Here is a 15,153-nt window from a genome sequence, read left to right as displayed (position 1 = left end):
TCGGCTCGGTGCTACTGGAAAACACCGACGGATTCAGCCTAAAAAAACGGGCTAAGTGGTCAACAGGTGGTGGTGGTGGTGGTGGGTTGTTGTTGTTGTTCCCCTGATTCTGATTCTGGACTAGCAACTGCATCAAGGTGTTCTGCTGCTGGATCAACTGGGTGAGCTGAGGCGGAAAGGCAAATCCGGGGTCACGTCTCGGAGGCATCTGAGGGTTTAGAAAAGATGAGATATAAGAATAGAGGGGGTCTAAAGAGAAAACACTACCCATATGCACATGAGGCAAAAGCAAACAATTCACTTCATTCAAACAAACAAAGGCATACAATCGATCTAACTATCGCAAAGTGCTCGGACTACTATATTTACATGGTGGACTACTACTACTGATGAGGTGGTCTACTAGAAATATTCTATGGTTGTAGACTCCATGATATCTGCTCCTGCTTCATCAACATAGTCATCATCGCTACTATCTGCTTCCGAGTCGGTGCCGTCGATGATGATGTAGTCTTCCAGGCTAATCTCCTTGGGTTCTTCGTCTTCATCTACTGGTGTCGGGCCTCCCATAAATACTGCTAGCTTCATAGTTAGGTCGGCATTCTTATCCACCAATACTTCAATTTCTTCTTCATAACCTTCGCGTGTAGCCTTGAGTTCTTCCTCCAGTTCCTTGATTCTAGTCTTAGCCTTCTTCAGATCTATCATGTCGGTGCACATCTGATTCTCCTGTTGTCGAATGTGTTGATTTAACTCCTGAATAAAAGCTGCAATTGATCTATCTTTCCTGGTGTTAATCATCTCCCAGTGTTCATCTCGGCGCCCACAAATCTGGTATATAGTATCCTTAAGATCCTTGCGGTAGACTTCTCCAATGCGTCCCATGGCGATGTGAGCTGCCATACTCTTTCCTAGACTCCAAGTTGGTGCATCAAAAGAAAACTCTATGGGCTCAGTGACTGGCATGAACATCCTTCTTGGAACTTGAACTTGAATCATCCAGCGCTCTTCTTCAGTTAAAGTGGCGTTGTAGGTTCCCGTGAAGCTTGGTACTCCTATGTTCAGGTATCTAGTGACTTCCTTCAAGTGGCGTCCAAAGGGTGTATCTTCATCTGGTTGGGTGAACTTGTTCCTTGCATCCGCCATCCTAAAGAGTAGAAAAGATGAGAGGTCAGAAGAGAAGAGAGTGAGTAGTGATCTAGGTCTTTAGCTTAGTGGTCGTGTCCTACAGTCAGCGTGTGCTCTGATACCATCTCTGTAGCGACCAGACCTCAAACAGTCTGATCTCTGTGCTCCGGTGTCATCCCTGGATCAGTAATGCTGACACCACACAGTACTCGGAGGATTTATAGCAGAGTTGCAATCACACACTTATTACATCGAGTGTCTCAAAAGAGAACTTATTACAATAAATATGGCTTAAGGCCATCTAATTACGATAACAGCGGAAGGCTTGGAAGATAAGTGAGTCCATCAACTCCAACGGCATCACTGAGTATAGAACCACGACCTAAAAACTCCTTAATCGTCGTCTGAAAAGTCTGCAACATTAACGTTGCAGCCCGAAAACGGGTCAGCACATGGAATATGCTGGCAAGGTAACACATAGAGAGTAATGGAATGCAACAGCTATACTATATGCATATTTGGCTGGTGGAAAGCTCTATGGTTACAGTTTTGCATAAAGCCAATTTTCCCTACTTCAAAGGAATAAATTTAATTACTATCATGGTGGTTGTTAAACATTGAGAATGGTTGACAGCATTCTCAATCCCAATTAAGCATCATCATTAACCCAACAACATTAATTTTAGAGTAACATGTTGAGATTCACATGATAATCCAGATACTAGATACTCAAGATGTCCATAACCGGGGACACGGCTAATCATGATTAGTTTGTTACACTCTTCAGAGGTTTGCGCACTTTTCCCCACAAGACTCGATCGCCTCCGTTGGATTTCTCGCACTACATGGTGTTTGAGAAACGGATGACCGAGACACAGTCTTTCAGAAGCGCTAGCACCTTACGATGGATAGACCGGTACACCTGCTTTCCCCTACATCTGCTAGTCTACCCTGTAAGAGTTCGCATGACTTAATCAACTATGCCAGAGCCCATAATGGCTTGTGGCTGCACACGGAAGTTTCTAGTTTGAAAAATCTCATGATCCCTTTGAGTCTGGGTGGCGGTCCAAAAGAAAACAGGCATGTCCTGGAATACCTAGGTGCCTCAATCCACCCAGATGTGTATTTAAGTTGCCACCTTAGATAAACCATTAATTATCAATCTCACATCTGTCATGGATTTCACTCACCCAATCCACGTCTACTAGCATAGCATGGCATAATAAGCAAACGTAGAAGTAACTCCCAAAGGTTTGATAATAAACAGGTAATAGGTACTACCTCATCTACTTCCCATCCCACAGTTTAATTAGATCCTAATCATGCAATGTGTGAAGATTGATCTAATGCAAAAAAACTGGGTTGTAGAAAAGGTATGATCAAAGTGTTACTTGCCTTGCTGATGATCTGTGAAACCTAACGATTCGAAGTAACAGGCGGCGCACTCCGGGTACTCTATCGCAGGCAAACAAACAAGCATACAATAAGTACTCATCTAATGCACAGGTAAAACTTAAATAAGAGATCTAACCAGAAAGTTCAACTTAAGAACTCCGGTTGGCAAAAGGAATCAAATCGAACGAAGCAAAGAAAGTCAAAGGTGAAAGAAAACAACTTCGTTCTAGTAATCTGAACCTAAGTCAGATTTTACAGTAGCAAAAACTTGTTTAAGTTGATTATTCGGATAGAGGGTTTCGAGACGAAACTCCATGCGCTTGAATCGCCTGATTCCGATAAACGAGCGAAAAGTTAAACTAAAATGAAAATTGGATCAGAAATCGCGATCAGAAAATAACCGCGGAAAAATTCGACGAAAAAGAAACACGACGAACGGATTTTTTTTAAAAAAAAACGGCACGGATTTCGAGGTGCGGCAAACCTCGGGCGACGCGCGGCTCCGGCGGATCGGCGGCGGGGAGGCGGCGGCGGCGGCGGCGGGCGGCTAGCGTTAGGGTTCGGGCGGCGGCTGCTAGTGGGCTGGCTCGGGCCCGAGGCGCGGCTTATAAAGCCCCCCGGCCGGCAGAGTTCTGGCCGGTTACGGCCCGAAGTCGGTTGCATTTTTTTTTCGCTCGGAAGAAAAATAAAAAGAAATACTAAACGGACTCCAAAAATGCCGAAATAAATTTTCCCAGGCTTCTAAAATCAAGCCCGACAAAGTGAACATTTATTTGGGCCCTAAATGCAATTTTGAAAAACGCGCATTTCCCTAATTCAAATAAAAAAAACTTCGAAATAAAACTATTCGATTTTTTTTATTAAATCCTCAATATTTCTATATTTTGGGAAAGTCATTTTATTCCCTCTCTCATATTTTTGTAATAGAAATAATTGATGATAAAATAAATAAAATCAAATGATCCTATTCTCAAAATTTGAGAAAAACTCAAATATGAAAATAACGAAATCCCCAACTCTCTCCGTGGGTCCTTGAGTTGCTTAGAATTTTCTAGGATCAAAACCCAAAGCAAATAAAATATGATATGCATGATGATCTAATGTATAACATTTGAAATTGAAAATTTGGGATGTTACAGGCTCGAATCCGTCGAACATCAAGTCTCCGCGGATATCGGCCGTGTCGTTTAAGCTTCCAAACCTGACCTGGTGGCCAGGGGCGTAACTCTCGCTCTGCTCCAGATAGCCAAGCGAGTTGGCCCGCAGTGCTAAGCCGCCGAACACAAAGATCTGTCTGGGGAGAAAAGTCTCACCCTGGACTGCATCGCTATCGATGATCATAGGAGCCATCAAGCCTAACGGCGACGACACAGAGGAACTCTCAATGAAAGCACCAATGTCGGTGTCAAAACCGGTGGATCTCGGGTAGGGGGTCCCGAACTGTGCGTCTAAGGCGGATGGTAACAGGAGGCAGGGGACATGATGTTTTACCCAGGTTCGGGCCCTCTTGATGGAGGTAAAACCCTGCGTCCTGCTTGATTATTCTTGATAATATGAGTAGTACAAGAGTTGATCTACCACGAGATCGGAGAGGCTAAACCCTAGAAGCTAGCCTATGGTATGATTGTATGTTGTCCTACGGACTAAAACCCTCCGGTGAATATAGACACTGGAGGGGGCTAGGGTTACACAAGGTCGGTTACAAAGGAGGAGATATACATATCCGTATTGCCTAGCTTGCCTTACACGCCAAGTAGAGTCCCATCCGGACACGGGACGAAGTCTTCAATCTTGTTTCTTCATAGTCCAACAATCCGTCCAAAGGATATAGTCCGGCTGTTCGGAGACCCCCTTATCCAGGACTCCCTCAGCCACCCTAAGAGAATTGAGCAAGATTCTCAGCGAAATAATATTGATGCACCTAGTTCTTCTAAAAAGAAGAAGAAGAAGAAGAAGAAGAAAAATGTCATAACTGTGCAAACTTCTAGTGAACCTATTGCTGAACCACCTGATAATCCAAATGATATATCTATGTCTGATGTTGAAACACAATCTGGCAATGAAGATGAACCTAATGAAAATGTTAATGATGATGTTCATAATGGTGCTCAACCTAGTAATGATAATGATGTAGAAATTGAACCTGTGTTGATCTTGATAACCCACAATCAAAGAATCAACGTTATGATAAGAAAGACTTTGTTGCTAGGAAACATGGTAAAGAAAGAGAACCTTGGGTTCAGAAACCCATGCCTTTTCCTCCCAAACCATCCAAGAAAAAGGATGATGAGGATTTTGAGCGCTTTGCTGAAATGATTAGACCTATCTTTTTACGTATGCGATTAACTGATATACTCAAAACCAATCCTTATGTTAAGTACATGAAAGATATTATTACAAATAAAAGAAAGATACCGAAAGCTGAAATTTCCACCATGCTTGCTAATTACACTTTTAAGGGTGGAATACCAAAGAAACTTGGAGATCCAGGAGTACCCACTATACCATGCTCCATTAAAAGAAACTATGTTAAAACTGCTTTATGTGATCTTGGAGCTGGTGTTAGTGTTATGCCTCTCTCTTTATATCGTAGACTTGACTTGAATAAGTTGACACCTACTGAAATATCTTTGCAAATGGTTGATAAATCAACTGCTATACCTGTCGGGATTTGTGAGTATGTGCCTGTTGTGGTTGCAAACGTTACTATTTTAACGGACTTTGTTATTCTTGATATTCCCGAGGACGATAGTATGTCTATTATTCTTGGAAGACCTTTTCTTAATACTGCAGGGGCTGTTATTGATTGCAACAAAGGCAATGTCACTTTTCATGTTAATGGTAATGAGCATACGGTACACTTTCCGAGGAAACAACCTCAAGTTCATAGTATCAATTCTATCGGAAAAATTCCATCGATTATATTTGGAGGTTTTGAATTTCCTCTTCCTACTGTCAAGAAGAAATATGATATACTTATTATTGGGGATGTGCATATCCCCGTTGAGGTAACTAGTGTTATTCGAAGTTTCTCCAGTTTCATGTTAATCAGAATGAGTTTGTTAACAAGAATTGATCAACCTTGTTAGTGGATTCCTTTTGACGAGCATGAGATGGATGAAACTAGAAGCACAACCTTCTGTACCCTCTCTATACTTTCTGTTCTTTAGTTGAAATAAAATAAAAATAAATGATTTTCTGTCTGTTATCTGATTATCCGTGCAATAAAAAAATACCTCGAAAATAAAAGTTCTCCAAATGCCCTGAAAATTAAATATGATTTTTTATAGAATATTTGAGGATTTATGGAACAAAGAACACACCAGGGGGGCCAACCACCTTGCCACGAGGGTGGAGGGCGTGCCCCCCCTGCCTCGTGGGCCCACGGTGGCCCTCCTCCACTTATTCCTGCACCCATCCTCTTCTTCTTCCTCCCACAAACAAGAAAAACCAGCTCAAACCCGAGTCCAAGCTCGTTTTGCTGCCATTTTCGATCTCCTTGCTCAAAGCACCTCTCACAAAACTGCTTGGGGAGATTGTTCCTTAGTATGTGACTCCTCCATTGGTCCAATTAGTTTTTGTTCTAGTGCTTTATTCATTGCAAATTTGTGTTGCTTAGGTGACCCTGTTCTTGAGCTTGCATGTCAAATTTATATGGTCAAAAGTAGTTTTGATGCATGATATAGGCCCTAGGCACTTGTAGGAGTAGTTGCTATCAATATTATTGAGTTTGGTTTACTTTTATTTTGAAGTTACTAAAAAATTTCAGAATTTTTCAGAGGAAGAAATATGTTTAGGAAAATGTTCCAAGGTGGTTCTTCAAGGAAGCAAGGACCCAGACTTGCAATGCGTGATGCTGACAAAGAGCCACCAAGAGACGCTCCAGTGCGTCCTTGTGAGTGGCCTTATGAAAATTTTATGGATCAAGCGGGAATTAAAGAAGAATTTAACGCATATTTTTGTAATGCCGATCTTGAGGACTTTGAGGCAGACAAATGCCCCCAGTATCATGAGCTCACAAGCTCTTTTGTGAGGAGGTTTGAGTATTCATCTTCGTGTAATTCTCCTTCAGTCATGTTTGACCTTTATGACAAATCTTATACCATGGACTTAGAGGATTTCACTTTTGCTTGCAAACTCCCACAATGGGGTAGTGTTAGGGATCCCCCTAAATCTGAATTTAGAAAATTTCTTGCTAGTATAACTGTAGGGGAATCTAGAGATATAACGCAGGCTACCATAGGGAGCATTCACTTTCCTCCTATACACTATTTTGCTCTCTTCATAGGTAGGTGCACAAATGCTAAGGATGAAGCATGTCACATGTGTGTCCCTGACCTTAGCATTCTCCGGAGTGCTATGTCAGGAGACCAATCTTATCATATGGGATCCATTGTAGCTCGTAGGTTGCATCATAATAGACATAATGGAGATTTCTTTGGAGGAATTTATGCAACCTGCTTAGCTAAATTTCTTGAGATAGACGTTCGTGAAGGAGACATGGAGTTGCCTCCTGCTTATTTAGATTTTGATTCTATGGTTTCCCACCATTTTGTCGAGAGGAACGAATCACCTCTCCAGTACCGACTAATCTTTGACAGACGCCGTGCTGTCCATATTACTCTCCCTGCTCCTGCTTTCTTTGATTATCAGGCAAGAGGAGGATATACTATTACCAGAGAGGAGGCAGATGAGTACGAGAGGAGAGCGGAGGCCGCTCGTCGCCACGCTGCAGCTCAGGAGGCGATAGCCACTACATCACAGTACGACCCCAACTATTATTATGGATATCAGCCAGGCCAGCCGTGGCCATAGACCAACTTAGGCCAAAAGCCTAAGCTTGGGGGAGTACGTATTTCTCACCAACATTACATTATGTTCACACACACTCATTGCCAGATGTCGGTGCTCATACTTTTTCATTGTATCATCCATGCTAGTTTATTTTCTTTTATGCTTTCTTCTTGTGTGTTTGATAAACCTTAAGAAAACCAAAAAAAATTAGTTGTAGCTTTTAATTAATTTACTTTCCATGCTTGTAGTAGTAATTAAAAAGAAAACCCAAAAATATTTTCCATTCTTCTTTTGCTTGTTGGGAGCTTTCCCATGTAAATAGTTTTATTTCTTTTCTTTTCTTTGGGGTCAGTAGGAGAAGACCATGATTAAATTGTTGAAGTGGCTCTTACATGCATTATTGTTTATCTGACAAAAGAGCCCATATTGACTTGTCTTCTCCTGTTTATTGAATGATCGCAGATTCCAGCTTAGTGCAATACACGTGCACTCTTATTATTATTCACATCGTTCGGTCGTGCAAGTGAAAGGCAATTATGATGATATATGATGGACTAACTGAGATGAGAAAAGCTGGTATGAACTCGACCTCTTTTGTTTTTGTAAATATGATGAGTTCATCGTTCTTGATTCAGCTTGTTATGAATAAACATGTTTGCAATGACAATTAGAGATCATAGTTGATTGTGCCATGCTTGATTAGCTATGAGTTATAATGGTTTACCTTGCATGCCAACATGCTATTGAGATGGTTATGATGTGGTATGATGGGGTGGTATCCTCCTTTGAATGATTTAAGTGACTTGACTTGTCACATGTTCACGCATGTAGTTGAAACAAATCAACATAGCCTTCACGATATTTATGTTCATGGTGGATTATATCCTACTCATGCTTGCATCCAATGTTTATTAATTTTAATGCATGTACATGGCTGTTGTCGCTCTCTAGTTGTTCGCTTCCCAGTCTTTTCCTAGCCTTCACCTGTACTAAACGGGAATACTGCTTGTGCATGCAATCCATTAAACCCCAAAGTTATTCCAGATGAGTCCACCATACCTTCCTATATGTGGTATCTACCTGCCGTTCCAAGTAAATTTGTATGTGTCAAACTCTAAACCTTGAAATAAACATTCTGTTTTGTATACTCGAATAGCTCATGTATCAACCAAGGTTGTCCTTATCTTCCGTGTTAGGCGGGTTATTCTCAAGAGGAGTGGACTCCGCTCCTCACTCACGAGAAAATGGCTGGTCACCGGGATGCCCAGTCCCATGCTTTATGCAAACTAAATCAAAAAATAATTGCAAAACAAAACTCCCCCTGGGACCTGATGTATGTTGGAGGCACTCGTTGTTTCGAGCAAGCCATGGATTGATGTTTGTTGGTGGAGGGGGAGTATAAACTTCACCATTCTGTTTGGGAACCGCCTATAATGTGTGTAGCATGGAAGATATCGCCATCTCTTGGTTGTTATGTTGACAATGAAAGTATACCGCTCAAAATGTTATTCACCTCTATTTCAAAACCGAGCTTTGGCACCTCTACAAATCCCTGCTTCCCTCTGCGAAGGGCCTATCTATTTACTTTTAGGTTGAGTCATCACCCTCTTATCAAAAAGCACCAGTTGGAGAGCACCGCTGTCATTTGCATTCATTACTGTTAATTTATATTGGGTGTGACTATGATTGGATATCTTTTACCATGAATTACAATGCCTAGTCAGTCCTTGATCTTTAAAGGTGCTCTGCATTTATGTTTTGCGGTCTCAGAAAGGGCTAGCGAGATACCATCTTGTTATATCATATTATGATTGTTTTGAGAAAGTGTTGTCATCCGAGATTTATTATTATGGCTCGCTAGTTGATTATGCTATTGATATAAGTAAACATGAGACCTAAGAATTATTGCAAATATGGTTAGTTATAATGTTTGCTAAAAACTTGAATGCTAGCTTGACATATTGATAACAACAAGAGCAAACAGAGTTTGCTCTTGTTTTTCTTTATTTCTTTCAGTTTGTCAATTGAATTTCTTGAGGACAAGCAAGGGTTTAAGCTTGGGGGAGTTGATACGTCTCCAATGTATCTACTTTTCCAAACACTTTTGCCCTTGTTTTGGACTCTAACTTGTATGATTTGAATGGAACTAACCCGGACTGACGTTGTTTTCAGCAGAATTGCCATGATGTTGTTTTATGTGTAGAAAACAAAAGTTCTCGAAATGACCTGAAACTCCACGGGATATCTTACAATAAATAATAAAAAATCCTCGCCAAAGATGAAGATCAGGGGGCCCACACCCTTCTCAAGAGGGTGGGGGCGTGCCCCCCTACCTCGTGGGCCCCCTGGAGACCCCCCGACTCCAACTCAATATAACTGCTTTCGGGGAGAAAAAAATAAGAGAGAAGAAATCATCGCGTTTTACGATACGGAGCCGCCGCCAAGCTAAAACCTCTCGGGAGGGCTGATCTGGAGTCCGTTCGGGGCTCCGGAGAGGGGGATTCGTTGCTGTCGTCATCATCAACATCCTCCATCACCAATTTCATGATGCTCACCGCCGTGCGTGAGTAATTCCATTGTAGGCTTGCTGGATGGTGATGGGTTGGATGATATTTACCATGTAATCGAGTTAGTTTTGTTAGGGTTTGATCCCTAGTATCCACTATGTTCTGAGACTGATGTTCCTATGACTTTGCTATGCTTAATGCTTGTCACTAGGGCCTGAGTGCCATGATTTCAGATCTGAACTTATTATGTTTTCATCAATATATGAGAGTTCTAGATCCTATCTTGCAAGTCTATAGTCACCTATTATGTGTTAGGATCCGTTAACCCCGAAGTGACAATAATCGGGATACTTACCAGTGATGACCGTAGTTTGAGGAGTTCATGTATTCACTATGTGCTAATGCTTTGTTTCGGTTCTCTATTAAAAGGAGGCCTTAATATCCCTTAGTTTCCATTAAGACCCCGCTGCCACGGGAGGGTAGGACAAAAGATGTCATGCAAGTTCTTTTCCATAAGCACGTATGACTATATTCGGAATACATGCCTACATTACATTGACGAATTGGAGCTAGTTCTGTGTCACCCTATGTTATGACTGTTACATGATGAACCGCAGCCGGCATAATTATCCATCACTAATCCGGTGCCTACGAGTTTTCCATATACTGGTTCTCGCTTATTGAATTTCCCGCTGCTACTGTTACAATCACTACAAAATACCAAAAACATTACTTTTGTTGTCTTTACTTTTGTTGCCGCTACCAGCACTATCATATTACTTTGCTACTAAACACTTTGCTGCAGATACTAAGTTTCCAGGTGTGGTTGAATTGACAACTCAGCTGCTAATACTTGAGAATATTCTTTGGCTCCCCTTGTGTCGAATCAATAAATTTGGGTTGAATACTCAACCCTCGAAAGCTGTTGTGATCCCCTATACTTGTGGGTTATCAAAAGCCACGTCGCCAGCCGCTGACAAGGCCATCATATCCATGAGGCCCTGCCATTGGCGCTCATCGTGGGTGCGAACAGAGTCCTCCAACACTTGCCTCATGAGCTCCTACTCCTCCTCGGGTGTTATTGGAGCGGGTGGTGGCGGTGAGGGCGACGACGAGGGCGTCGGAGTCAGGCCGCGAACCAGCCTATGCCCGCGCGACTGGGGCGACCTGGGAGCGAGCACGCGACACTCAGAGCGCGGTCACGGTGGGCTCGGAGCACGACCGAAAAATAAAGATTGACGTTGTTTGTCGTGCTCATCGCGGTGCCACGCATCCCACAGAGGGGAGTCCACAACGTACCTCCAGTCGTCGATGAGGTCCGGCGGCAGGCAGGCGCAACGTCGGTTGATCTCCTGCCAACGGGCTCGGCCGCTCACCTGGATCGGGGGAATGGGCACCCGATCCACTGAAAGGTGCTAGTTATTGGGGAGGTCCACGTTCGTCCACGGCAGCGGCGTGCATGTCTCCCTATAACACTTGCACACCCCTGCCTTGATATACGGGTGTTGGGGAACGTAGTAATTCAAAAAATCCTATGATCACGCAAGATCTAACTAGGAGATTCACAACAACAAGAGGGGAGAGTGTTTCCACGTACCCTCGTAGACCGAAAGCGGAAGCGTTATGTAACGCGGTTGATGTAGTCGAACGTCTTCACAGTCCAACCGATCCAAGTACCGAACGTATGGCACCTCCATGTTCAGCACACGTTCAGCACGATGACGTCCCTCGAGCTCTTGATCCAGTTGAGGACGAGGGAGAGTTCCGTCAGCACGACGGCGTGATGATTTGATCCGCGCAGGGCTTCGCCTAAGCACTACGACAATATGACCGAGGTAATAAACTATGGAGGGGGCACCGCACATGGCTAAGACAATTGATCTTGTGTGTTCTAGGGTGCCCCTACCTCCATATATAAAGGAGGAGAGGGGAGGCAGGCCGGCCCCTGTAGGGCGCGCCAGGAGAGAGGAGTCCTACTAGGACTCCAAGTCCTAGTAGGATTCCACTTGGTGGAAGGGGGAAGAAGGAAGGGAGAGGGAGAGGGAAAGGGAAAGGGGGGCACCGCCCCCTTCCCCTACTCCAATTCGGATTGCAAGGGGTGCGCACAGCCTGCCCATTTTGGCCCTCCTCTCTCCACTAAGGCCCATGAAGGCCCATTAGTTCCCCCGGGGGCAGTGGCGGAGCTAGCATTTGACATCAGGGTGGTCCGCCCTAATTTTTTTTGATAACTAATATGACATGTGAACATTCTAACTAATTATCAATAGCACATAGAAATAGATCAATATGGTCTTACGAACACACTAAAATTCTCAATTAATTCTCAGTTTTCCATAAAGAAGCCTACATAGTAAATAGTACATGGACCATAGCACATACCTTGAGAAATTCAAAAAGACTATTTTTCTAGCCTACGTTTTTGCATTGCCATGAAGGTATCAATTATGTCATCTTCATTCACCTCGGAGAAAGCATCCCTCTCAATGTATGTGACTAGGCAATCATCCAAAAGACTATCACCCATCTTATTTCTCAACTTGTTCTTGACAAAACTCATGGCAGAAAATGCTCTCTCAACATTTGCCGTTGCCACCGGAAGAATCAATACCAATTTTAAAAGCAAGTACACCAAATGATGAACTATATGTCTCCCTGTTTGGACAAGCTTAACCGAGAGATCAAAAAGATTTCCAAGGCCTTGGAAGTTCTCATCATTTCTCATGTCATCAATATAGTTATCAAGTTGTAGTTCAAGGTGTATCAAGTCGGCACTTGAAAAGTCTTTGGGATAAAAATCAGCAAGTCTTCGTACCTTGTGTGCATCAAAAGAAACAAATGATTTAAAGAGATTATGTACCAATTTTGAAATCAATACAAATTTTAGAAGCAAGTTTGCATACCTTTTGTGCATCAAAAGCAGCAAATGAATTGGCGGGATTCAAAGCAGACATACATGATAGCAGCTCCATATTGATCTCATCAAACCGATTTTCAAGCTCTTGACTAATTTGATCAATGACTCCAAGAAAACCTTCTCTTCTAAAGTGATCATCATTTGTTTGGGCTCGAGCAAACCGTGTTGATCTTCCATAAGGCACATAATTATCTTCCATTATAGGAACTTGAATGCCATGCTTGTTACAAAATAGTGTGACCTTTTGCAAAAATGCATCCTACCCATTATCCCTAAGCTCTTGTATTCTACTTTTTTGCAGTTCTAACAAGTGCCATTGTAGTAAGAATATCTTGGTCTCTTCTTTGCAAACAATCAGACAAATCACTTGTGTATCCAAGAATGACAAGCATCAAGTGTGCATTGAAAATAAAGTCAAATGACTCGAACACTCCAATGATAGTATGAATTTTGGGCCAATCACTTCTTTGTGAAGCATCTTGTCCAAGAGTTATGAGCACATCACGGATTGTGGGATACATAGAAATAATGTTAAGAACAATTTTGTAATGAGAGCCCCACTGAGTATCACCAGGCCTAGGTAACCCCATCTCTTGATTCAAACCACTCCAAGTTTGTAACTCACCACATTCAAGTAGTTTCAGGATATTCTGAAGTCTAGCATCTCGAAGCATGTCATGACGCTTACAAGACACTCCAATAACATTCAGTAATAAACACACTCGATCAAAAAACCACACACAATCATTATTTCCCTTGGCAACAGCAACAAGAACTAGCTGGAGTTGATGTGCAAAACAATGAATATAATAGGCAGAAGGTGACTCTTTCATGATCAATGTTTTCAATCCTTTAATTTCTCCTCTCATATTACTAGCCCCATCATATCGTTGCCCACGAATTTGTGTTATAGTCAAACCATGATGAGTAAGTAAAGTTTCAATTGCTTCCTTAAGTGACAATGAAGTAGTGTCACTTACATGAACAACTCCAAGAAAGTGCTCAGACGGCCTCCCTACTTTATCAACAAAACGCAAGCATAAAGCTAGTTGTTATTTATGTGATACATCACTAGACTCATCGGCTAGAATAGCATAGTGCTCATCACCAAGTTCATCAATAATTTGATTTCTAGTAAGTTGTGCACAACATTGAATAATCTGATGTTGTATCTGATGAGATGTCAATTGGCAGTTACCTGGTGCATTCTTCAAAACATACTTATTCGCCTCCTCACTGTTTGTTGCAAGCCACTTCAATAGCTCAAGGAAGTTTCCTCTATTGCTAGACTGTTCACTTTCATGATGCCCACGAAATGCCAATCCTTGATGAAGAAGAAACTGCAAGCATCTAAGTGAATACTTCAACCTCATCATGTAAAGACGTAGATCCTCACTGTTCACCTTCACAAAAAGATCATCAATTGCTGCACGAGGATTCACAAATAAGTTATATCTCTCTTGAGCTGCATTATGCACACTTGATACGCAACCAACATGCTTAAGAAGAGCATCCTCTCTATTCCAATTACTCCAACCACCATCAGTAAATGCATTAGTTCCCTTACCACTAGTTTTTTCTCTTTGAACAAGTAACATACAAAGCAAAATGCAGATTCCTTCTTGATACTATATTCAAGCCAACTATGATTATGAAGCCACAAAGGATTGAATGAACGTTCTCTACTCCCAATTGTTCTTTTTTTAAGGTCATGTGCATAAGGTTTGAATGGCTTTTTAAGGATATATGCTCTTTGAACTGCGTCTTGATCATTGATAGGATAACTTGCAATGGGTAGCCTGTCCCCGGGATCATGTTTAAGACGACTAAAATCATAAACCGGTGGTGATGGCGGTGACACATCCTCAGTTTGCTCTATGGTCACATTTGACATAGACAATGTTGGTTCTTCAATTTGCTCTTCGATCACAACCGGCATACACACAACTTCGTGGGTCTGCTCTTCAGCCACATCCGACATATTCTCTGCCTTCTTCTTCTTCCCTATCTTCATAGCTTCTCTTTGGAAAAGAGAAACAATGTCTGCTGCCCTCTTCATTCTTCAAAAAATCTGCAAGAATACTACTTTCTATAAGTACTGCTTCCTATCAATAAAGCTAATTGAGGCATAACATAGTGCAAAAAAGTAAACCCTAAATCATAAATTTGGGGTAAATCATGAATTTGGGGTATTTGTTTTCAGTGCCTCATTGTAGTCGGATTTGGAGGGGGCGAGGGCAGGGCCGCCAGGCAGCCGCCCGATGAGCGGCCGCAGGGGCGCAGGTAGCCGAACTCCGGCAGGGTCAAGGCGCAGCCGCGTGCTGGGACAGGGGCTTGCCGCGCGCGCAGGGAGATGCACCCGGAGCCCTGGATCGAGGGCCGGGCGGGCGTGCTGGAGAAGAGGCGGGATCCGGG

The 15,153-nt window shown here is 42.6% G+C and overlaps 1 protein-coding gene and 1 pseudogene across 1 annotated transcript; both read right to left on the bottom strand.

Moving 5' to 3' along the window:
- Positions 1–12,222: 12,222 nt before the first annotated feature.
- Positions 12,223–12,937, bottom strand: LOC147975990 (uncharacterized). The gene is made up of 2 exons (XM_087519708.1): positions 12,725–12,937; positions 12,223–12,636 (listed from the first exon to the last, which is right to left on the bottom strand). The coding sequence occupies exons 1-2, from the start codon at positions 12,935–12,937 to the stop codon at positions 12,223–12,225; spliced, it is 627 nt and encodes a 208-aa protein (XP_087375834.1).
- Positions 12,938–13,025: 88 nt separating this feature from the next.
- On the bottom strand, positions 13,026–14,805 carry LOC147975989 (uncharacterized; annotated as a pseudogene).
- Between the last annotated feature and the right edge of the window lie 348 nt (positions 14,806–15,153).

Source organism: Triticum urartu, chromosome 4A (assembly GCF_056163025.1).
Source record: "Triticum urartu cultivar PI428250 chromosome 4A, HENAU_Tu73, whole genome shotgun sequence".
Classification (NCBI taxonomy): domain Eukaryota; kingdom Viridiplantae; phylum Streptophyta; class Magnoliopsida; order Poales; family Poaceae; genus Triticum; species Triticum urartu.
Note: the sequence above shows the minus strand (reverse complement) of the source record. Positions and strands in the feature narration are given on the sequence as shown.

Coding starts and splice junctions, on each gene's coding strand:
- LOC147975990 (XM_087519708.1), bottom strand. CDS start 12,937: ATGGAAGATAATTATGTGCCTTATGGAAGATCAACACGGTTTGCTCGA. Junction 12,637..12,724: donor CTGCTTTTGATGCACAAAAG/GTATGCAAACTT, acceptor GATGCACACAAG/GTACGAAGACTTGCTGATTT.